A 25,194-nucleotide genomic window follows, 5' to 3' on the forward strand; every position below is an offset into this window, starting at 1 on the left:
AATGCATGATTGTAGGGAATTTTTACTTTTTTGCCTTATAATTTATTTTTATAAATAACACTATGATTTGTATAAAATATTTTTGTTTCGTAATTTGTTGCACGTGCTTCATGATTTCAACATTCATTCGAAATCAATCGTGTCAAGTTTTTAGGTACATATTAAAAGTAATTTAGATATATTAGAAGATATACCTTCGTAAAAGTGCGTGATTATAAAGTATTCTTATCTTTTAGCTTCATTATTTACTTTTATAAGTAACAACATAATGTATATAAGACGTTTTTCTAAGTCGATTCAATAGCATTTATTCCGAATCAATCGCGTCACGTTTTAGACAAATATTGAAATTATTTAAAATACATTAAAAAGTACGTTTTCGTAAAATTGCGTAATCACAGAGCATTCTTACGTTTCTTCATTTTTCACAGTTTATTTTCGCAAATAACAACACAATGCCTGGATATCTTTAGAATCTAAAAATTTGTACAATCTGCTACTGTCCTTACCGCTGTCCACGTTGTACACTGCCCCCTGACACGCTATACACAAAAAAAATCCATGATCCTTATTTCGAGCTCCTCTACAATATATTCGAAACTCATCAAGACCGGAGGGGAACAATCACGGCGTTTTCCTGCAGCGCGCGCTTCCGCGAGACGCCGCCGGTACTTTCGAGCACCGCAGACCAACCGGAAATATAACGCGCACCTCGGACGCTTCCTTCGGACGCGCGTTGCACCGTGTCTTCCGGTTCGCGCCGCCGCACTCGCTCGTCCATTCATACGAATTAACGGGCCCTCGTAAATTGTACGAGGCGAGCGGCGCAGCGCGTCGCGTCCGTCCGCCGCAATTAAGCGCGATTGTGCCGCCCAGAGAGTCATTCGTTCGTCATCGCGCGCAATGAATTCGTGTCATGACAGAAGATGTCGGCCGGATTAGGCCGCGAGCCGAATTGAGAGAATGACCGAACGCGCGCCGCGCGACTTGCCCGTCTAGCCGCGCGACAAATTGATATTAACCGAGGAATTACGCGCCGCCGCCTAGCCGCTCATCTCGCTGTCTCGGAACTTTATCGAGACCGGGCTGTAAATTGAAGTCCGTCACGCGGCCTCACTGCGGGACAAGTTTCCTAATCTGCGCGCACAGGTCGGCCGGGAGAATTTTCTAACTTTCATCAGCCGCACGGGGGCGGATACGGCGGACGATGCGGAAGTACCGCGGGGTGTGTTATGTCGCCGCTTACTCGTTCACGGGTTCCTTGATGTATCCGGCTCTTGGATGCGCTCTCGACGTGAATTTCATAAAAAAACGTAATCGGGAGGTTTTTCTCTTTTTTTTTTGCCATTGGGAATTGAAACATTTTCCGCATCTCATCGACGAAATCTAGCTTCTTCAGCTGACTCCGATTATTGTTCTCAAGAGAAGTTAGTGATTAACGATGTATTGTCTGTAATTCGGAATAATGAAAAAATCGTGAAAAAATTACAAATTGATCTGCATTGCATTTAAAAGTGGCACCGAAAGTTTGACACACAATGTGGGAAATAAATAAATAAATACACACAATATATTTATATTTAAAGGATTGAATATGTAAAATGTTTTTTCCACAAAATCGTTCGCTGCACTTAAAATGCATTTTTATAAAATTCTACAGAATATTGCATCTATTTTATTATTTAAACATTACGTTTGAAATGCGGTAAAAGTTAAACGAAATATAAAAAGCTCTATCACTGTAATTCAGAATCTGGATCAAAATTATTCCACTTTAAAGGAGGTTGTGAGGCGAAATGAATTTGATATGATTTCGTTGAAACTTGTATGGCGTGTATATTGAAATATTATTATTTAATTCATTGCTCGTGCAATTGAAGAAAAGATTGACTATTCGAGAGCTGAGGTATTTGTAACTAAACTGACATTTTTTATACATGAATCTTAGCGTGCTATTTTTAATTTATCTTTTTAATATCTTCTAAACTAAAAATAAGATTTTAACGAAAAACTACTACGGTATTAAAAACTAAGATATAAATATTATACACAAATTTGCGAAATATTTAGAAGTAGAGAAGTGTAAAGTCCGTAACTTATTAAGGGGCTGAAAGAATAATGGATAATTACGTTTACATAATCCTAGTACTTTTTTTCTGTGTACAATGTGTACATGAGTGTTTTTGTAATCCTGATCCTTACAAATACGAGGGCAGTCCGATAAGTACTTAGCCTACAAAAGAAAAACGAAAATTTTGGAAAAGTGGCGATTTATTTCTCAACATAATCTCCTTTTAGCTCGATACACTTGACCCAGCGATGCTCCAACTTCTTTAACCCATCTGAAAAATACGTTTTCTCGAAGTCTGCAAAGTAGGCCTCCGTGGCAGCGATGACCTCTTCATTCGGCCAAATTGGTCGAATTGGACTACGAACTGCTGCCCCATCCACCGTATTCTCCAGATTTGGCCCCGTGCAACTTTTTTTTGTTTCCAAACTTGAAAAAGTCACTCGCCGGGGAGAAATTTGAGTCGAATGAGGAGGTCATCGCCGCCACGGAGGCCTTCGCAGACTTCGAGAAAACGTATTTTTCAGATGGGTTAAAGAAGTTGGAGCATCGCTGGGTCAAGTGTATCGAGCTAAAAGGAGATTATGTTGAGAAATAAATCGCCACTTTTCCAAAATTTTCGTTTTTCTTTTGTAGGCTAAGTACTTATCGGGTCGCCCTCGTATATTCACGTCTTACAAATATATTCACGTATTCGTTATATGATCCATATTCGCTCTCATAATCTTCTCTCTGAATCTATAATATCTCTCATAATCACTAAATTCTCTCGGAAACAATGGTCGGAGTCAACTGAGAAAAATGAGATTTTTATGTGATGCATAGTAATCACGGACTGTTGACGGACCTAACGTTCCTATCAAGGAAATAACACATTCGGCGGTTATCAAACGCATTCCGATATTTCAACCGATTCACGCGACCATCTCCACCGGCAACTGAATCCTCTTGAATGCATTAATTCAAAATAATCGGGTTAATTATCTAGTAATTAGTATCCGAGTTAATTACCTCCTCTTCTATTATACACAAGCTAGGATTGTACAAATATATTTCAATTATAACGACTCATACAATTATAATTATGTATGATATTTGTAATTACAAAATGAACGCTCTCTTTTACTACGTCCAGTTCTACAATTTCTCGCTTTTCTTTATTATTTCACTTGTGCAAGAATCTCTTCATCAGAAATCAAACTTGTCAAACAGATCGCGCCTCGAGAATAAAATTTAAATTGCATCGAATGACGTGTTTGTGCGTGTTTCCAAAAGGCAAATTCCTCCTAATGAGATTTAACGTAGGTTTGCGTAATAAGTTTCTTCAAATTGCATAAATATGACACAAGCGTGTGATATGGATAGAATAAAATTTCATGTCATAATATAGAGCGATCGTGGTGGCATATCGATGAAAAATTCTGCGACAGTAGTAACGTGTGGCCGCGACTTTGCAACTTTGGGTTATCTGGAATACTCGCGTTTTTCTTGCGGCGCTCTGCGCGATGTTTTCGACGATCGATTTAGAAGCGTACATAAATACGAAAATAGCAGGCTCTAATAATAATTTCACGACTCACTCGGGCTCGCAAATATCAAGCGCAGACTCTGTCTGGCCGCTACCGGCGTTTAGTCGAAATTCGAATGATTTCTTCGTTAAACGTCGACCTTTACAGATACGTATCTGTTAAAAAATTGAGACCGTCGACAAGACAGAGCGCGAACTTGGAGGGATTGCGACATCGCGACTCGTTTATTATTAAATTCACAACAACGCTGTGTCATAATTACGGCATGATAATCATGATGATGGACTTTTTCATCAAGTTACACGCTTATTTGCTCGCGCGACTAATTATATTCTGTCACATGCACATGTAACTCGGGTGACTCTATTCCATTTTGCGAAACTTCAATACACTCGAGTTCTTTATTGGGATAATCAGCTTATACGCCGTGATATATTAAAGTTAACCGTTATATTTATCATTGCATCGATCGCGCTCGCGCGCTCCCCTTCCACACGCGACTCTCGTTATTCTCGTTAAAATTCACGTTAAAATTGCAAAACGCTGTTGCCGATGTCGACGAACTCTGTTAACACTATAATGGCCCGATGTGTTGGCGTATATTCAGAAGAACAGCGTCTCGCGCATCTTATATATCTCGTGTGCAATGCGAAGAAAATTAAATTATGTTGCAATAAATATTACGATAAATTATATTAGAATAACTGTGTTACGCAATGAAAGGGAAAATCAACGTTCGCGAAGTATGGCGAGAAGCGCCGATGTTAGTGAAAAGTGCGTGTGCCTCCCTTAATATTAATCGATATTCAATCCCAAACGCATGCTTGCACGGTAAAAAGTTCCGTGTAAATAAATCAATAATCTATTGACATTCGCGTTACTTTAACACGGGAAATATGTTGAAAGTACATAAATATATATGAAATATCATATTTACGGATTGTATGTCACACAGCGGAGCGGTTATTTACACAAAATCGTTTACCGTGTAAAGGCAGAGTTGGGACGCGATCCGGTCCGGGTGTCAAGAAGCGCGCGAGACACTTCCGGGCGCTCATCGGTACTCACGAATATCGAGCTGTAAGTCTTGTCGTAGAAGACAACGGGCGTCTGCAGGATCGCCTCGGCGGACGTCAGCATCCCGTTGGGATCGGTCTGAAGGACGTAAGCGCCCGGACCCATGTACGGGTGCAGGTCGTTTCTGGAGAGGGCCGCGGCGAAGGGCGCGATCAGGCCCGCGACGGCCAGCAGGCCCAGCAGCAGGACGCTCCAGCGTGCCATTCTGTCGGACTGCCTTAACGCTACTGCTGATCGACTTGGCCGCGTCTCTCTTCTTGCCGCCCCCTAATCGCCTTTACCCACCGCTGCCCCGCGGAGCGGAGTTCGGAGCACATGAAACGCCACGCTCTCGCTTCCCGCGGCCGCTGATAATTCCGTGACACCGCTCCGAGCCCCGCTTCCGACCCCCGCGCTGTTAATAGGCTAATGTGCGATCGGTTATATCTTGAATGTTAACGTTCTTCGGCCTCTCTCTCTCTTTCTTTTTTTCTCTCTCACTATCTTTCATTCGAACCGTCCACGAGCCGCTCGTGCCGCGCGATGACCGCCGTCACTCGCGACGTGTCGGCCGGGGCTGGTTGCGCATCATTTCGCGAGCAAATATCGCGGGAGATCGGAGCGGAAGGCGCGAGAAAGGGTGTTTATATTTTTTCACGCTGATTAAGCCGAATGGTTGATAGTATTTTGGTGGAAAAGCCGAGATAACTTTCGCGATTCGTGCGGGATGTAAGTAACGAGCGGTCTTGTAACAGGCAGTCTCGAGGCAGTTTCACGGAGGCGGGGTTGTTATCCGGCAATCACGTTGCGTGATCATGCACATTGATGCTTGTTATTTAAGTATACATTTCCATTGCGTGCATTATCATTAATGTTCCTAATTAAGGTACTTGGCCCTTGACAGTACTGTTAGAAAGGTAATGGTTAATACAACACGAGCTCGACGTATTTGGGTTAACTGTGTAGAAACATGATTTATGATAGACAGCTTTGAAACTGCAGGAAGAGAATGCCAGTCGAACTTATGCGCGCACTTTTAACGTTTTAAAACTTATGAAGAAATAATCGTTCTTCGCAGTTGGACGTACAATACTTTAAATGCGCAATGTAATATAGCGAGAAACATTGTTTTTCTTTTTTTCAACATATAATATACAGGGGAAAAAGAAGTACTAGAATCAAGTGAACGTAATTATGTTTTTTCAGCCTTTTGAATCAGATAATGTTTTTATCAATTTAAGTATATTTTGACGGCTTGTAGTAAACACTTACTTGAACGCAGCAGTAACTTAATTTGTAAACGAATTACTGAATGTAAGTATTATTTATTCTAAATTTAAAAGAGCATTTACCAAAACTATGCAATATTACTTTTCCATTGAAACCAAAATTAGTGTCTGAAATTTCGATTTTTCTCTTAAATAAATATTCTCGAAAATTAAGATTCTAATATTCTCAATATTACACATTTCATATTTGTCAGAATTGTTCCAACATATATAGATAAATGTTTACTTATGCGCAGGACATATCACATGTGCGTATAATCAATTATATATTTCTATTTCTATATTCGCGAAAGAATATCGGAGCAAGCATTTTACACTTGGATCCAAATATTTACTTGATAATATTTACCAAATATTTACCCGATAAATATTACTAGGTAGGCACTTATCTCTTTCAAGTTGCCCATTTTATTATTACTGACAAATTCAACACTACAATAACAATTGATCACCGTTAAGGTAGAGTGAAATTGAAAAAGGAATCGCAACAGCTTCCGGACGGAGCTCACCGTTTTTCCACACACGCCGCGCGTTATCGCGCTCCGTCATCGCCAATTTTTCCCGTGCGGCGTGCGATTCTCGTCTGGCACGGGCGTGTCCGTTTCTGCGCGAAGTCTCGCGCGCGGTCTCGCGTTGTGAAACAAAGCACCGACCACGGCGCGACGGACAAACGGACGGAGGTGGACCTACATTGGCATACGCCGCCTAGAATTGCGCCGTGGCCTAGAACGTCCCAATAAGCTGTCTCAGAAATTCGTCAGGGTCGCTCTCCTTCCAGACGGTATGCGGGTCGTTTATTTTGAAAGCAGCGGCCGAGTCTTTCAGCGGGAAAAAACAATGAATTCGAGCAGCTCCTTCGATCTGTCACTGCCGCGTTGCATTACGACGTCGGGGGCGTCGCGCGTAATTTTCTTTTTTCGCCTGTCCGTGGTATTCCCTTGCAGTTCCGCGACAGCTGGGGGGGGGGGATTTATGGCCAAGCGGGACGGAAGATGAGTCATGGTGCACGTTGTAAATTGATCTTTATTACAAGAAATTACATGACTAATTTGTACATATAAAATATAAATATGGTACAAGTACTATGATACAGAGACGCGTGTGTTTTCCAGTGGAAAAAAGTGGAAGTAGGTCGCTAGAGTTACAATTAATAATTACTATCACTATAATTCGTTATTATTATTACTGTTGTATTCACGGCAGACGGACTGACACGCTCTTGGCAATGCTTTCGAACTCAGACTGAACTCGGACACGCGACAATAGACAAACGAAATATCACATGCACGAACGAACGTTTCTTTCGCGACATAAACCATACACGAATCCTGTGCCCTCCTCCGTGATGATTCGAGAAGGCGGAAACGGTTCGCCCCCCCCCCCNCCCCCCCCTCGGAAATCAATCTCGCGTTGGGAAGACTGGCGGAACGAAAAGCTACGTTTTCAATTATAATAATCGTCGTAGCCGATCGACAGCTCGAGTGATCGATAAGCACGAAATGCAATCAGTCAATTGCAGTAGCTCCTTCTTTCTCTCTCTCTCTCTCTCTCTCTCTCTCTCTCTCTCTCTCTCTCTCTTGCAAATAGACAGACAGAAAAACAACCCACAGTATCGGGCGCTCATATAAAGCAATGACGACGGTTTCGGCGGCGAAATTTCGCGTATTCGATCGTCGATGAGTGAGACACGGAGAAATGAGCGTACAGGGTATTTTTTTTTGCATTTTTAATAACGCGACGGGACGACAAGAAAGAGTTACTTGGCTTCGTTACTTTCCACCCCCGTGGACAACGGCGACGACAGGACGATCTAGCGCCGTTCCACGTGAAAATGACGACCTTCCGCCCGTATTTTCATCCCGCCGAGAGCTCAAAATGCGACTACAGAATTTTTCGCGTCTACCACAGCTTGTGCGAATGATCTGTGTAATATCATTGTACGACAGTCCGAGTGCGATCATAGAGATACAGATAAATTGGAATCCAGCGTCAGATACTTGCATTTATGCTAAACGCGGGATGCGAATAGGACCGGTCAGTTACTCACGTCTGTGCTGTTTCAAGGGTACGTGTTGTGTGTGTGTGTGTGTGTGTCTGTGTGCGCGCGTGTGCGCGTTTATATATTCATATACATATACGTGTGTATCATGCATAAACGAACCTGGAAGGTACAACAGTTCGGGACGAGAGAAACGGGTGGGTTCCCCATCGATATTGGCCGCGAGTCGGTCCACCGCGACCCGCGTCAGAAAACTAGAATACCTCTATTTCTGCCCCGCATTACCACTCGCCATGCCGATTTATTTTCATCCCATCTATTTTCATTCTCCCCGGCCTCATCCCCGTCCCGTGCTCACCCTGTCCGCGTTCTCTCTTCGCATAACATTCTCTCTTTCTTCCATCCGTCGGAAACGAGCCTGGGCTCTCGCTTCTTTTTCTCTCTTCCCGCCTTTCTCTCCGTCGCGTTCCAATGGCGCTCGCGCGAACCGAGCGTCTCTTACGATTAGCAGAAGTTTACGATTTATAGTTATTTCTATTTCTCCTCCCCTATCTTCTCCGCGTTTCTTTCTTTCTTCTTGCCTTTGCGACTCTCTCTCTCTCTCTCTCTCTCTCACGCTTTCGTCGGAAAGACTCGCGTCTCTCTAAGTGAGTTACAGAGCCCTACGAAGTGCGGTAACTGCTGATAACGATTAAAGCTACGATAATACCATGAATTAACGTGCGTGCATTAGATACATTACGTACGTTTCGTTATCAATCAATTGATCGTTAATCGTATAAAAGATTTCTTCCCCCTCCCCCCCCCCTTCGCTCTCTTTTGGCAGTGCGTTGCTCGCTCGCTCGCGGCAAGGCTCCTTTCCTCCCCGTCTTTTTTCTCCTCTTCCTTTCTTCGCCCTCGTCTATATTATATTTCTCCCCATCCCGCGCCGAAGCTCGATTTTTCTCGATAAACAAATTCGCGTCTACCTCTAATACATCGTAACTTCCATCGTTGCGAGTCTCATTTCCACCGGTGACCCCACGGATCGATCAACGCCGCTCGGCGGTTTCCTCCCGCTGGATCCACCGTTCTAATCAGCGATCACACGGATAAAGAAGGGAAATTTTCATATCGACCGGTGGGCCAGCTCTACGTGGCGTGTGCCATTCGAATCGCAGCCGGCCTCGATCGTCGATAATGAGCAATCGACGTTCTACGAACGAACGAACGAACGTACAGCTTGGGTTCGCGATCACTCGCGATCCCGCGATTTTCACTCGACCGTCTTTCAGCCCGCGGCCGATCCTCCCCTCCGCCCGACGGTTACGAATATTGACGCGTGTCGTATTTCTAAATCGAGGCGAGTATCTTCTCTAGTCTACCGCGCGAGACGGCTTCGTCGTTTCGTTCGTCGCTGAATACGCGGTATTCGGCCGGTCGGCCGGCAGTCTTAACATCCCCTCGAAAGTCTCCCTTATATAGCTTACTAATGGCATCAGTCGGACGATGTGGCAGCCATAGTGATTTAAACGACTCTCTGACGTATAATAGACGCAAGAACAAAGCACCAACCTCTCGCGTTGAACCGTTTTAATGCCGATATAAACGCGGCTCTCCCGTGTCGCCGTATATTTAACAATCGCGAACAATTCGCCTAACATCACCGTGTCCTACATCCTGAGAAACATCGTTGGAAACTGAAGCGATCGCGAAGAAACTCTCTAACACGAATACACCTTATTTCTTTATTATTATTATTATTTTTTTTTGTTCTTTCCTTTATCGATATAAAACTCTCATAATAACTTCGATAAGACACGTGCGTGTGCGTGTACGTGTGCGATATTTCGGTGAAAATCTTTACCTTAGGCTCTTAAATATTCCTCGTTTAATCCCGGCCGGTGCCGGCTTTAGGCTTAACAATTAGTGACGACGTACGATGACGATGACGATACCACGATATCATTAACAACTACTGGACGGAGTCGAGCGACATCGACGCCATTCCCCGTTCAATTCGCACGGCGACCTCGCTCGTCTCGTTTCAACGATTAAATTCGTAGGTGGGTGGGCGGGTACGGCGAGATCAACACGCGGTCGTGCGTGCTGATCTGAGTCTACGTTAGGTGGTCTTTATTTCGGCCGGCGTCACGGCATGCCGCGCGTACTGTTGCTGAGGACAGGAGTCGAAACAGGTGACCAGGAGAACGTGGCTCTTACAGGCCTCCACTCTCTTTTGCAGGATGCACGTCTCTGCCGTCAGGGCCTCTAGGAATGACGGATCCCGCCAGTCCATACTGTCCTCCACGTGCACTGTTCCAAACAAACACAGCGAAACGTGTTCGTAAGCGCGTGTGTCACTACTACCGCAGTTTGCAGATGTAAGATTGCGTAATCGCTCGTCCAAGTGCCGTTAATGAATGCGACGACGAAAACGAATAAATGAGCGTAAAAGAATACCGTGGCAAGCGAGACAAAGTGCGGGGAAGGTACGGAAGATTGCGAATAATGAGGAAAACGACTGGTACCTCCGTTTAGAAAAAGGTCACTAAAACCTGACATATGGTGACACGTATCCATGCTTCCCGGCGGTAAAATATTGAACTCTGCCGGATGGAACGTATATTTCATTTACTGTGCATGATAAGTGAGCTGAAGTGGCAATTTTTATCTGCAGACGCATTCGGTTATGTTATTAGCGTTGTTTGTAAATTAAAAAAAAATCTGTAAGACTGAAGATAACACAGAAAGATATATAATAAATGTACGAAATAATACAATTTCAGTGCTTTTATTGTATTTTTTGGTGGGGGGGGGGGAGGAGTAATTTCTTACAAGTATCATGATTATGTCGGACTTGAGACCTATTTCAAAACATAGTTATTTGCAAGAGAATATATAATAATTTTCATAAGAATGTCTCATATATCTTGGTAAAGAAGTGTCGCTGGTTTGCATGCATGCGTATAAATCTGAATTTCACACCCTCGACCAGGACTTTAGAACCCGGAAGCAAAATGCATGTCGGTGCCTTTTCTCCGTGCACAAAAGAATTTGATTCGCGCGTTACTTGCGAGACTTGAGACGATATGGCTCTCTCCCGTTCGATCCTCACGCGTGAGCGAGTAAACAAATTCGGCAGAAAGAGAGAAAGAGAAAATAATCGGTTACTCGAGTCTGGCACGACAGCGAGACTTACGATCGTAACTCCAGCGAGTGTCGGGCACCATGAGGCGCCGTTTAGCGTCGCGCAGTTCCAGCCTAAGAAGGCGCTGGCGCAGGCGAAGGCTGTGTATCCTGGACATCGTGCCACGTGGATCCGAGCGCAGCCGAGCGCGCCTGTCCAGGATGTCCACGTCCTCGCCTGTGTACGCGAGAATCCCCGGCGCCGCGGGCGGCTGGGCCCGGCAGTGGGCCCGCGACCGCCGTGGCCCGCACCCTGCCGCCCGCCGTTCCACCGCTGAAACACCCGCACAACGTCGAAGTTAGAACTCCCAGCGCGCCACCTGAGGAGAATCACCGTACGGCGGGGTCGGTTTAGAGGGCCTGCGTATCTCCTTTCCGGGAATGCGAAGGATCCGAGATATCTTCTCGTGCTTTGGATATACTTCGCTCAGAGCGAGACGGCACTTTTGCGTTAGCGGACAAGTCGAGAGAGAAAGAGAGAGAGAGAGAGAGGTAGGGGAGAGACGAAGCATAGACAGAGAGGGAAGAGAATAGACAGAAGAGATTAGTTCGACTACGGTGGGATAAATAACGATCGTTCTCTCGAGCGAGGGAGTTCTCATGCGAAGCGAGCTGGAATAATCGACTAACTGCAACGACAGCGTGTACGGAAGAGTGGAGGGATTTCTCGGGTTGTTTCTCGCGTTTCTACTCTCGACGGAAGCTGTTTCTCCGGGCGCTACAGCGATTCCGTTTCAGAAGAACGATTTACTCTCGGGGAGGTCTACGACGTTATTAGCAGAAGTAAGCGGTATTGCCAGCTAGGAGAGAAGAGACATCAACCGCACGCTTCCGCGCGCAAGCCGTGGAGAGGTTTGACGTTTACCTTGATGCTCCTGCAACGCGCCGGTTTGCCGGGACGAGTCGCTGGCAATGCTGCTCGTCTCGCTGTCCCGGACAATGCTGTCGTAACCGGAGCTCTCCGCGCGATGTCTCGACAGCGTGGCCGGGGACAGCTTAGCCGCACGCGGAGTCGAGTCCGCGCCGGAGTCGGAGCCATCCTTATTCAGGCCGAAGGACGAGCCGAGGCTGAGTATCTTGCGCTGCATTCGTCCGGAGGACGCCGCCGGCGACGGCATCGGCAATTGCATGGGCGCTGCGCCTGGAATGTGAAACATTCAGCGAGTACAGTGCGCGGTCGATTGTCTTCGACATCCGGACGGACAACTCCACAGCGCTTCGTCTATGTTGAAATCGATGAAATTCGAATCTCGTTCAAATGTATTAATTCACGCGTGAACATTCCTAGAAATTCCCCATTCTCGACTGTTCCCCTCATTTTCGTGGTAACGTGAAAATAATAATCAATATATATATATATATATATATTTGATATGAGAATAAATGAAACTATAATATTCTCTTCACGCGGCGCGAATGTCGCTCGGAGTTTATTAGCACCGGGGGGATTCGTACCTTGAATCTTCAAGTCTTCCTCGATGTCGGACTTTCCCGTGACCGTTCTCTCGGATCTCTCGGCGGCTGTGAACAGCTTCTTCGCTTCAATGTACTCCTCCTCGGGGTCCGAGCCGGACGCTCCGTTTCCGGGTATCCTCTCGATCTCCTCCTTGAGATTGGGGTTCGAAGCGCCGTCCGGATGCCTCAGACTGGAAATGTTGCAATCACCCAACTTGCCGCAATACCTCCTGGGACTGGCGAGGTGGGCGACGCTACTTGGATACCAATAAGAGGCTGTGGCTGGCCTGGACATACTCTGACGACAATTGTCGCAGATCTTCTCCTGATCGGACTTGCCGGCTATGTACGCGGGTTCGCTGTAGATGCTGCCGTGATTGCTCGCGTTGTCGTTGAATAACACATCCGAAAGAGACAAGGACTGACACCGAGACGGCGGACGGAAGACGGTCGCTGCTGGAATTTGTCCTGCGTTAATGTCACATTGGATGTATAGACCGCAAGTGGTGGCTGTAGTGCCTCAATCAAAATCTACGACTCGTCCGGGGCCGATCTTACGTCCCTAATTGATCGGTAGATCGCTGATGAAAATTTTATTTTCTTGCAATTGTCGTCGAATTCCCCGAGACTTCGGCTTTCGCGAGTCTACTCCGCGAGACCGCGAACGTCGTGAGATAAGTATGAACTTTGAAAGCACACGGTAAGGAAATCTCGGTTCCCTGCAACTGAACAGGCCGGACGAAGACTCGACGACGAAGAAATGGAAACCCCGTGACAATGATATCCGTGTTATCGTACATAATTGTGCACATTTGCGCGAATATTCAGCTATATTAAAAGTCGGTTGAGGCAACCGAGAATAATTGAATAGAAACCTACGGGAATTCTGTTCCCGCAATCGAGTTTTCGTCAGGCAGTAGAAAACTCGGTGACAAGAAATGATATCTCTTGGTCTGTTCTTTTTAGCTGAACCGGCTGCGCTAACTCAGGAAACGTACGCACACCGTGTGAGAATTTCGTACGTATGCTTCGTACGCTTCAATGTGTCTGTGAATTTCTTGAACTAATGCGGCGATTTCAGTTGAAAAGACCATCTATTATCGCGATTCGGAACATTCGGGTAGATATTCAGCAGCAGTAAAATTTAGTAGAAGTAACTGAGAACAATTGATTGAAACCTTTTAAAGGAATCTTTCTATTTCCATTCCCAAACCGAGTTATTGGCCGATATTTATGGATCGGATCTTGTATTTGGGACCGTCTTAGGTTCACCTTCAGATGCTTTGTAGCCAATGAAATAAGCTGTACAATATTTGAATGAAGCTTAAAGCGGTCATAAATGCAAGATCTGAACTGTGAGTCCCGGTCTTCTGATCTTCAGGTGACAGAAAATTCAATTACACGAATAGACTCGTTTTTTATGTGTACTATCATTCGTGGGAATTCGAGAGTAATTTGAGATTTCGCGGGAAATCCTGTCATCGTGCGCGACAGCATCGCGAGCGACGGATTAGAAAATTCGCGTGTACGAGGCACGGGGTAATCCTGACGAAAGCGTGCGACGGGCAACTCTCGTCTCCGCGGGGATTCGACGTCGCCGGCGGTAAAGGGGATCCCGTTCGTGCCTTTCTTTTTGCTCCACACGACTGACCGGAACCGTCCGACCGCGCGAGCTTGGCGAAACTTACATGGAGCGTCTCGCACGTTAACAGTGGAGGAGTTCTCCCTCTGATAAGTCACGGAGTTGGAAACATTGGCGAGCGCGAGTTTGCTCTGGTAAAGCTCGTGGAGGCGGGCCAACTGATCGAACTTGTGCCTGGTCTCCTGTTCCAGAAAATCCTCGTGGTCGAAGTACGGCCTCGGCAGGACACCCGCGCCAACCGGCGGCGGATAGTGCGGTCTGTATCTCTCCGTGTCCGACATCACCGACATGGAGTCTGGAAATGATTTTTCTGTCTCATCCCCTTCGCCCGTCCGTTTATATCTCGCCGCGCAAGAAGCACAGCGGCGGATAAGAACGACGGGGGGAAATGGCGGCACTGGCCAGCTGTCCGCCTTGCTTCGAGGAAAGGGCGCAATGACATGTTATTACATCGGGCTTTCTCTCTTCGAGGGAAGTGAATTATTGTTTTCTACGACGGATGGCCTATTACGCGCCACCCCCGGAACCGAAAAGTCGGCCCGCGAGTCGATGCGAAGGGTAGTTGCCGCGGAAGTGTTTGTTCGAACCGCCACCAGGAAGAAGCGATCGCGATGAGACAGAGGATGAATGTAATTGAACGTTCAGGAGAACCATCGTACAAGTTGTCCCGCCGCCGGAAACGCTTGTAATGTTAGCCGATAGACAAATTGTGGAAAGATTGCGCAATAATGGTACGAATTGACGAGAAATTTCGCAATAATTGCATTAAGATGGTTCGCCGTATAACGCGATAGTTTCGTATGAATAAAATTTCCAAGTGATGTTTGTCCAAAATTATGACAAAACCAAGCCGGAATACTTCTTTCGGGTGTCATTGTACAACCTACAATATTTTTCGCAATGTAATGCAGTAATGAGATTATGGTAATATTTGCGGGTAAAATAAGATTCTATAACATTTTACGCGGGCAAAAGATTTTAATCCAAATGATTGAATTGATTAAATCTTCACGAATTCAAGTAAAAGAAGGGAAAATTTTATGTAAATATCACGTAAATATTTAAATAAACTTCTCACTTATAACTTTTATATTTACTTTTTACTTATCTATGCGTTAAAATCGCGTGTTTCTTTTTCGAAAATCTGACGCAATGAATGAGTAATATAAATATTTCATGTTGCAATATTTCTAAATTATAATTTAGAAATAATTGCGCATTTTTACAAGTTTATACATGCGTTAATTTGATTCCTTCGGGCACAGTTACATTTCTGTAAACGTCTTAAACATAATGCGGCTGAAATATCGTTCTCAATCATTGGGGAATTTTTTCCAACGGTTTCATTAATTTAAATAAGAATAGTTTTATAAACTATTTATAGATATATTGAATGTGTATATGCAAACAAAAAAATATCACTTATATGATACATATTAATAAAAAAATAAACATTATATATTTATTAAAAAGTAATAAAAACTTACGTTTCTCGTGATATTTTTGAAAGAAAAAAAAAATAAAAGAGACGCGTGTAGGCATAGATTTACCCACCTGTGAAGGTGGACACCACGGTGAGATTTTCTTGACTAAGGATCCTTAAGGGATGTTCCTCCTGGTCGCTTTCCGGAAGGGGATTCTCGCCCATGCAGAGCGCGATATCCTCCTCGGTGACCTGCAGGCAGGAGTCCTGCATGGGCACGGGTTCCAGGTCCTCCACCTCGACGATCTCCAGGATCTCGTCCTCGGAGGACAGGGAGTGCCTGGAAGGCAGCACGATGTCCTTGTGCGAGAGATTCAGACTCTCCATGGAGACCTCCCTGCTAACACCGTTGCTGAGCGGCTCGATCAGCGGCAATGGCGGCGGCACGACGATCTCCTCGTCGTCGTCCTCGTCGTCCGGCAGATCGAGCTTCCCTTTGTCGACACTGTCGTCCATCACCGGGCTGGCGGTCAGATCCAGTCCCGAGTCCGTGTTGGACTTGACGTTGAGCAAATTCAGCTTGGCGCTCAGCTTCTCGGTGATATCCTCGATCTCGTTCGCCTTCAGGCTGTCGCTCTCCGCGGTGGACAAGGACGTGTCGTCGTCGTCGACGCCGGCGCAGCTCTTGAACGTCGTCAGCTCCTTGAACTGGCCGGCGGACGACTGTCCGGAGGCCATCTTGCCGGACTCGAGCCGCGGCGCGGCGTGCTTCGCCCTCTGTATCTGCGACGACTGATTCTCCACCCACTTCCTGATCATGCTCTTCTTGTGACTGTCCATGAATCCGTAACCGGAGGACGAGTGCTGATGGGTGTGCAGCTGCAACGGGGCCGCGCCGGTCAGCTGCATCGGCCCGTCGATCCACGTCTCCCGCTTGTGATGGGGATCCTTCAGCATGTGCCGGGCCTCGGCGACCTTCGACTTCGAGATCCTCGGCCCGTCGATCCACTGCTCGTCGGAGCCGCCGCTCGGCGCCGCCACCGGGATCTTGCTGCTCGGCGAGTCGCCGCTTTTCGACACCGAGGCGCTCTTCGACGAGGAGTTCTTCCTCGCCGGGCTCGCCTTCGGCGTCGCGCTGTGCGCCGGCGAGGTTTGCTTCGACGCGGTCTGCGTCAGCGTCTTCACCGTCTTCGAGGACTTGTGAGCCGGACTGCGCTCCTCCGGGATCTTGCTCGGCCTCTCGGCCGCGGAGCCGCGCAGCACCCTCCCCATGGCGCAACGGTTGTCGCCGGAGTTCAAGCTGGGGATGTAGACGGGCGGGTGCTCGCCGTCGGTGGCGTCGTCCGCGCTCGGCCCGACGTAGATCACCGTGTCGGCCGACAGGTCGCTCGAGCTCGGGTCGCACTCGCTGTTCTGCCTGGCCGCCTCCTCGCCCGAACTGCCGCCGCTGCCGGTGCCCTGCGTGCCGCCGCCGACGAACTTGATCTTCCGCCGGCGCATCCGGTGGATCCTCGAGGCCAGCTGGACGGTGGTCAGCGTCTCGGTGTAGTGCTGCGCGTTCGGCGACACGTGGGCTATCATGGCCGCGTGGCACGTCAGCGAGCCGAGGCATTCCTTCAGCAGCTGCGTCAGCTTGTGTTCCTTGTACGGCAGGTGTTTCTGCCCGTTGAAGATCGCGAGGAGGATGTTGCCCAAACCCGAGAGCGGGATACCGCCCGACGACTTGCCGCGGTCCGAGTTCCCCAGGTCCATCAGGTGAAGCCGACTCCTGCCACCGGCGACTGCGCGCAGAAGAAGAGCGTCTCGATATCGCCGTGCAATCGGAGAAATGGCTTAGCGCTAGCGGTGAAATTTCATCAGCTGGTTTGCCGAGAGATACGACTTTATCGGCGGAAATGATTAGCGCGATTCAGCCCATATTAGGTCGATTAGCTGTGCTCACTGCCTGATTAAATCATATATAGACGATACTAAACGCGTTTGTATCAATCGACGAAGTGATCGGTGAAGTACCTGTTGACTCGCAGTCTAGAGATCTCGAAGATTCAGATCCAGAGATCCTAAAGATCTCTTTCCTTCTCTGACAGTAATGGGAGAAAAGAGAACGCGAAAGAACGCGAGCACGAGGATCGTCATTAATTGAATTGCCAAGCAGCGAGGAGGAAGAAGAAGCTCGCACGCTGTCTCGTCGTGGTGATAAAAAATCAGGCAAAGCATGAATTCGTGCGATCGGCCGTGATCAGGCGCGAAGCGCCACGGAATAATCTCTTTTTTGCCGCCGGTGTTTCCCGCCCCCGTCGTCGGACGATGAGCCGGCGCAGCGGCTCGACAAGAACACAGGAGTTCGAGAGATGGGATTGCATTTACCTCCACCTTTGCCGGCGACGCTGTACTGGTACACGTGCAGCGTGTAGAGCATGTGCGCGTCGCCATCCTCCCGTTGACGACCGGCCACCGCCGCGTCGAGGTAGAAAGCCGCACGTTCGGCCGTCGGCGCGCGGAGCTCGCTGTGCTGCTGCAATTGAAGGGTGCCGAACAGCGGATCGTCTCGGAGATACACGGCCGGTGACTGCTCCGAGTCTGGGGAGAAAAAATCACCACCGGTTTTGTTACGTTTACGCTCATCCCACCGCTCGCCTTCATCGCCCGGCACAGTCGCGGAAGGAAAACAAATCGCACGGAGAGACGTCCGGAGAAGTGAAGTTCTCAGTTTTTCAAGCCAATTTTCTCTCGTTTCGTTTAGATTCGATCAAACATAACGGTAGTATTGATCACGTTTTAAGGTCGAACGTTTCGTGTTGTTGCTTACTCGAAAGAAATGAAGCGAAATGTTCACGGAATGTCGGAAACAAAGCCGCGATATTAAACACGGAAGTCACACTAAGCGTTCGTTAATCAAGTCTCTGATGTTTCTGTAAATTCGAACATGTTATTTCAATGTTCAGATGTTGCGAACACCCTTAAGCGAGCGTCATTACCCTACTTTCCCCTGCTGTTTATTGACTGTTCAGGTAAAAGAAAAGTTTTCGGAATATTTGACAGATGTGCCCGATGAATCATAAGTAAAACTTCACGAACGCATCCTTTTATTTCAACATATTCCGCGAGAATTTTGGGCGCGCGCACGCGCGCGCGCATTTCCTCGTTTTTGACGTCGTTAATCAAAATAACTGCGACGAGGAAACAAGAGCCTTAACCGCCCTTCGTGATAATGGACAGGCGAAATGAACGGATATGCCCGCTTCTGATGCAAATAGGTTAAATTTAATTTCGCGAAACACCGGGATGTTTTATGCGCTTGTCGCGTGCATTCTCGCGTCCGCCTTCTTTCATCTTTCGCAATAGCGACATCGCATAAAGGGGATCGCTGCATGTTTTGCTCATAAAGAAATGATACAATCCAGACTACCCCTTCTTCCCCTCCACTCCAGCCTGCCCCCCTCCCCCTGCAAACATCCTATATCGCGCGCGCGCGCGCGAAATTCTATCTGGAACTCGCATAAGCTCCCCAATATTCTTCGTTTATTCGATTCCATTATTTCGCGGAAAAATAATATCCGCCGAGAACGGGCGGAAAGGATCGAGATGCAGGTGCGTACTACTACACGGGGCCGTAAATCGGTCGAAGCGAGGGCTCGAGATATCCGCAGGACGCCTCGTCCTGAATTACGACGTCGATAAAACGTCGGAAGATACGTCGCAGGAGATACCTGCGTCTCGCTATCGCGTGCTTTATCACGCGTTCCGTATAACGCTAGAACGATCGCGCGTCTACATACAATGCGAATAATCAACGTAATGCGAAACCTAGCAGTAAATAGTGATCAGCGTAAAAGGGCAATTACGAGGTCGGGAGGGAGAATGTGGGAGCGCGGATCAGGCGATCAGATCGGGCGAACGCAATCTTCGTATTGTTGCCGCTTTGTCGTGTAAATAAAGCAGCTCGGTCGTAAAAGAGCGGACGAGGAAGGCGGCGGTTAAGGGGACAGTCGCCGGGAATAAAGAATGCCAAAGAGATCTCGGGGAAGACACACACCGCGCCAGCTATCAATTATTTCGTATTGAACACCGCGCCGCGGCAATAAACGTCGCGATTGCGTGCGCTTGCGTTGCTAGGTATCCGATGGAAATAAAGAAATCGCCGGAGCAAGATGAAGTGCGGCCATTCGTGGGTCGTTCTGGAAAAAGCAGAGCGCGGAAATAAGGTAACGTTCGAAATAAGATCGGACTCGGCCTCGCCCGAGTCGAAATTTTAGTTCTACATTGACCGATAATTTTGTAAAGATCAGAATCAGATTCAACGGCTCAAAAATTAGAAAAAAACATGCCATTTTTTCGCTCGCCATTCCGGAGGCCAAAATCGGGCCATCTCACCCACCGTCTTTCGGAGGACATTATTTTAACTATCGTTCTATGTGTTTTGACGGCTTCGTGCTATTTTCTCTATGCTAAACTATCGTTAAGGGAAAACTTGTTTATCTTTATTCTTAGTTTTAATAAACAATATGGTAATTATGATATACTCAACTGAAGATAGAATATGTTTAATAAGAAAGTATGAAATAATTGACTAGATAAGTGAGACAACAAATTTTCCAAAGTTTCCTTTTAATTTCCTCGTTATTTATTTTTCGATTTATGTTGAAAATGTATATTTATAAAATATGTATCCGTACATCTAGAAATATATGTTGCATTATTATTTTCGTTCGGACGTCCTGCATCCTCAGATGACTTGGCCTCCCAAGCTTGGCTTCCCGACGCAATATCCTGTTACTTGTTTTACCGTCATGGCATTACGAATACTAATCAGTGCTGGATATTAGCCAGCACTGACATTCATGTAGGTACGCTTTAATAATCGGGCAAAACACGTTAATTAATTCAACGTCACCGGGAATTGCATTAAGTATTTCAAGAACCGGCGAAACATCCTGCAAAAAATATATCATAACTCTCGCTCAGGGAGAGAAGTATGTGCGTGGAAATATCAAGACAATCTGTACAAACAGGATAAACTAATCTTCTCCCATCGCCAATCACCAACCGTCATCGCTCGTCACTGAACGTCGAGCGATCGCAATAATCAAAACATTCCGGACCTTCAAGGCGGTCAAACATAAAATACCTTTGTACCTCGCATACTTTTCGGGTTCATTAAGTTTGAGCCAGCGAGCGACACGCATACCACGGATTACATGTGTCGGTTTCCCCTCCATTTATATCGGTGTATTTATTTCCCCTCGAGTCTTTCCCCTCGGGTGATTAAAATATTTCGTCGACCCTTAAAATACTTAATCAACCTCTCGTCGGCATTGCGTTATTTAACACGTGTGTCGTTGATCGAATTCTATCCGCGCGAGTGTTAGTGTCATGACGGAATAGCGAGGATGCTGGATCAGGAAGCCAGAATAAAGGATGCAGAACGCGGCCAGCGATACATAATATATTTCAAAGTGTGTCAAATCATTTATCATATAGGAAGTTTTTCGTTTTCAACGTGTATTTGCCGAACTTATCGAGGAGATCATTTTAAGGAAACACCCGAGTCGGGAAATTTAGATCGGCATTCATAGTCCGTCAACGTTTGACATATTATAGATTCATGAATGAAATTATCGATTATTCGTCAACCTGTATTATTATCCTTATCATTATTTCATAGAAGAAACGTTGATCCAAACAACCGAATAAAGGGGATCGTGAATAGAAATTTATAATTAATTATATCCTCCGTCGAAGAACCTAAATAATTCACAAATATGAATACCGGCTTTAGAAATTAATTTAAATCTTGCAAGTATTGATTTTTAAGTCTAATAATGTTCTATGGGTCGGGTGTGTGTCTTGTTTATCTGTTAAATCTTTTCATTTCTAATTAATCTAATTCTAATTATGTTATATAATGAACACATTGCGTTAACTTATGTTAAGAATAAAGATTAAATACAAGTAAAATATTTTAAGGAAAACGAGTATTAGATAGTCTTCAAACGAGTGATTTTTTGAGCTTTTTCAAGCATTTTCTTTAACAGAAAGAAAACAGCAATAAACATTTATGTAGCATCAACATCTTACAAGGTAAGATAATAATTCCTATAATGTTGCAATCTCAAGATTCTTCACTAATCCTTCGACTAAATTCGACCAAGTTCGACGGAAATTCGCAGAGTTAATGTAAAATTAAAATGTCTACTCGGATGGACATTCCAGGAAAGAGCGAGCATCCGTCACATAACATCTATGTTATAACTGATGCTCGATGTTTACTGGGGTATGATCTCCTCAATGCTCTTGCGCGCGAAAATTCGTCCAATGTACGGAAGGAATGTCTGAAAACCCGATAATCTGAAACAGAGGAGCAGAAAGGCGGTAGCAAACGTCGCACACGTATACATACGCGTTCGAGTCGCTTTGCGCGCAGGAATATATGAAACCGTGTGCTTCTCGCGAGAGGGTGGATTGAAAACGCAGACTAAGGATTTCCTCGTGCCGTTGCACCGGAATCCGTAGCGATCTGCGAGAACTCTCGTAAAAAGTTGCGATAGCGAATTCATGCGAATTTTCGATCAAGAGACGCGCTCTCACACTGTATGAGTGAGTACGCGAGTTATGGCGGGGGAGCAAACGGAAAGACGATCGCACAGGCGTTTTTCGGTAGGACTATTCCCTACAATACGACGTAAGAAGAGAGCGAGACGAGATAGCCGGACTCCGAGTTGACATAGAAATTCGAGCGATACCGAAATTTGCAAAATGCAAGTAGAAAATCGTGACTGAAAAGATCACCTCGAGAAAAGATCAACCACCCGGTCAGAAGCGCGACGTCGGGTCGAATTTGATGAATTCGAAGTCGATACGGTTGTTGACTCATTGAATTGAGTGAAAGTCGATTTTGCCACAATATCGATCTATGTGTTTTTTGATATTTCGTAGTTTATATCATTTATTTAAACAGGCTTTTATTGTTATTCTCGATCGTTATTATCAGCCAATTATAAAATAAGCATAATATCAATGGTAAGTGCTGACAAATGTTCGATAATGTAGAATCGACGTCGATCAAACCTTAGGTTGGTGGTACGTAAGAAAATGTAAGCGGACAAATTTTGATCTTTATCCTCGGGGATAGAAATAAAGAATTCTGATTTGTTGATTTCCTTATGCGGAAGTTTATGCTCACCGCTTTAACCAGTAGAGACAATTGTGCCATTATACGAAAATTAACCATACTATTCTATATGATTATATATAATTCTAATTATATGTATAATTTTGCATGAAACATTTTTTAGCAGGGGGGGGGCGTAAATATCGTTGAAAATACGATTGATAAAGCGCCCCATTCGCGTGCTCTCGTGAAACGCGGCATCCATGAAGCACCCATGAACGTGCTGCGAGAATTTCATTCGCATAATGCTTCTTCGAGTGCCCGAGCTTTGTCCGGGCGCGCGTCCATCCACCCGAAATTACCGTCGCCGTCCTCGGCGCGCGCGCGCGTATTCGTGTGTACATTTTTATGCGGCCGCGTCTATGCGCTCGGAATACGACTGATACACACACCCGACTGGACGTCATGTTCGCGTTTATATGGTGTTTGGATAACCCCATCCGTTCGTAAATTGCCAATTAGCCTTTTACTGCCGGGCGCTAGCTCTCTCGTCTTTCTGTCCACCGCGCGCGTCCTCGCACGGCGTCGTAAAGGACGCAAAGGAAGAGGAACGTTAAAGGATAAGGGTGGAGCGGGACGCTCGGACGACATATGCCGCAGTTTATTTCCGCCCGGGCCGTCTGCGACTTTTCACATCTGCCGGAAACCTTTTACCGCGCGCGCCTTTATGCCGGGGAAATGTCAGCGGGAGAGTTTTTCGCGCGTGCTCGCGGCCTTTCGTCGACGACTCATCGAACGATTGATTTCGATTATCCGATCGTAATAGGATACTAATAGATAGATACCTACGGTCTCGACGCGGGCTTGCTCGTGGAGCATGCGATGAGGGAACAAGGAGGCGCGCGAAAGCAGGAAGCGGGAGTATCCTCCAGACTTGCCAGAGCCCCCTTGATTTCCGTAATTTGCGAAGTACCGGAGAACCGACTTAACCGAGTAGATGTTCGATAATGAAATTCGACGAGGCGTATCCGACGAGAGCGAGAGATAGATAGAGAAGAGGAGAAACGGCTTTGGGCGAGCAGAGAAGAGAGAGAGAGAGAGAGGAGTCGGAATATTCTCGCATAGATCGATGCGCACGCGGCTGTTGTTGAAATTTAGATAATTCCGCGGATCCGGCACACCAAAAGCTCTTAATAATAGAAGTGCGAAAATGAACGATAGCGCGCGCCCGACTTCGGCACTTCGTAAGAATCCGAATTAAGGAGGGGGGAAAGAAGAAGGTGTATTAATATTTATGAGACGAGAAGTGGCCCGATTAAGTATGCGGTTTCACCGGCTTCCGTTCGCATTAAGCCGCTGTTATGAAATAAGAAGGAAATACGGTAACTGTTAAGGTGACGCGTAATAATTTACGGCCGCTACTCATACTGATTTGACACATAGAAATCAATTTCACGCCGACTGGTTGATATCTTATTTTGAGCGGGATATATTTTATTTTTCAAATATAACCATGTATTCGTGTAGCGTAGAATATCTTAATTAATCTTTGCAAAAAAAAAGGAATTCTGCAAATGTCAGTTTTATATCAAGAGACAGCATAAAACAGAGATATATTCCAAAACTGTCAATCACTGTCATCTCTTCCCATATCTCGAGAAAAACTTCAACGAAAAATCAATTAACATTAATAACATAACCGAACGCGCTTGCAAGCTGAAACCGTCACTTCAGTTCCATTTATTGTACACGGTGAACGAAGTTGATGTATTATTCAACGGAGTTCAGCATTTTATAACCGAGAAACACAGATATGGCGATTTTTCATTACAATTTTAGAACTTTACCATTAAGATTGACTCGGCAGGGAACTATTTTAGCTCTTATATATAACTGCGCGACAGAATATAATTCACACTTCTAGAATAAAACACGGTAACTAGAGAGAGAGAGAGAGAGAGAGAGAGAGAGAGAGAGAGAGAGAGAGAGAGATCGATTTCCTCGAGGTATAATCTCATAATAAGATAGTTACACAGAGATAAACAGTAGTGTGTGTGTGCATCCGTGCATGAATATGTAACAGACGAATATATAGATAACGGTATTTCGTCATTACACGATATTATACGGGGACCTGATTTCATTATGCCGTATAAATTTCTCGATCCCTTCTCTCTCTCTCTCTCTCTCTCTCTCTCTTTGTCCTTCTCCGTGAGCCGACGGCGTAAACGACTTCGAAACGAAGCTTAAACTTCTCAACTCAAATTCGATGGACCGAAACTCACACACAAACACACACACACACACACACACACACATACACAGGCTACACTCGGAGGTAATAATAAGAACAGACTGGTCTAGGCGACGTAATACGGATACGTGGCACCTTATATATATATGTGTGTGTGTACATATATATATATATATATATATATATATATATATATATAT

At 45.8% G+C, this 25,194-nt stretch overlaps 2 protein-coding genes across 4 annotated transcripts in view; both read right to left on the bottom strand.

Moving 5' to 3' along the window:
- LOC106746351 (nidogen-2) overlaps nt 1–4,925 on the bottom strand; it is a 29,905-nt gene extending 24,980 nt beyond the window's left edge. For both annotated transcript variants that reach the window (XM_014622889.1, XM_014622888.1), the window contains exon 1: nt 4,666–4,925. In XM_014622889.1, coding sequence (XP_014478375.1) covers nt 4,666–4,878 — 213 coding nt within the window. In that variant the 5' untranslated portion in view covers nt 4,879–4,925. The remainder of the gene's footprint in view (nt 1–4,665) is intronic.
- Nucleotides 4,926–8,823: 3,898 nt separating this feature from the next.
- LOC106746411 overlaps nt 8,824–25,194 on the bottom strand; it is a 431,128-nt gene continuing 414,757 nt past the window's right edge. The window contains exons 10-16 of one of the 2 annotated variants that reach the window (XM_014623001.1): nt 17,997–18,209; nt 15,761–17,410; nt 14,253–14,501; nt 12,565–13,020; nt 11,975–12,250; nt 11,123–11,383; nt 8,824–10,236 (exon numbers count right to left, since the gene is read on the bottom strand). In XM_014623001.1, the coding sequence (XP_014478487.1) occupies nt 10,046–10,236; nt 11,123–11,383; nt 11,975–12,250; nt 12,565–13,020; nt 14,253–14,501; nt 15,761–17,410; nt 17,997–18,209 (3,296 nt within the window). In that variant the 3' untranslated portion in view covers nt 8,824–10,045. Of the gene's footprint in view, nt 10,237–11,122; nt 11,430–11,974; nt 12,251–12,564; nt 13,021–14,252; nt 14,502–15,760; nt 17,411–17,996; nt 18,210–25,194 lie in introns of both variants that reach the window. The other variant, XR_001374598.1, reaches the window with a different exon arrangement.

This window comes from Dinoponera quadriceps, unplaced genomic scaffold (assembly GCF_001313825.1).
Source record: "Dinoponera quadriceps isolate SergipeBrazil2010 unplaced genomic scaffold, ASM131382v1 scaffold566, whole genome shotgun sequence".
Lineage (NCBI taxonomy): Eukaryota > Metazoa > Arthropoda > Insecta > Hymenoptera > Formicidae > Dinoponera > Dinoponera quadriceps.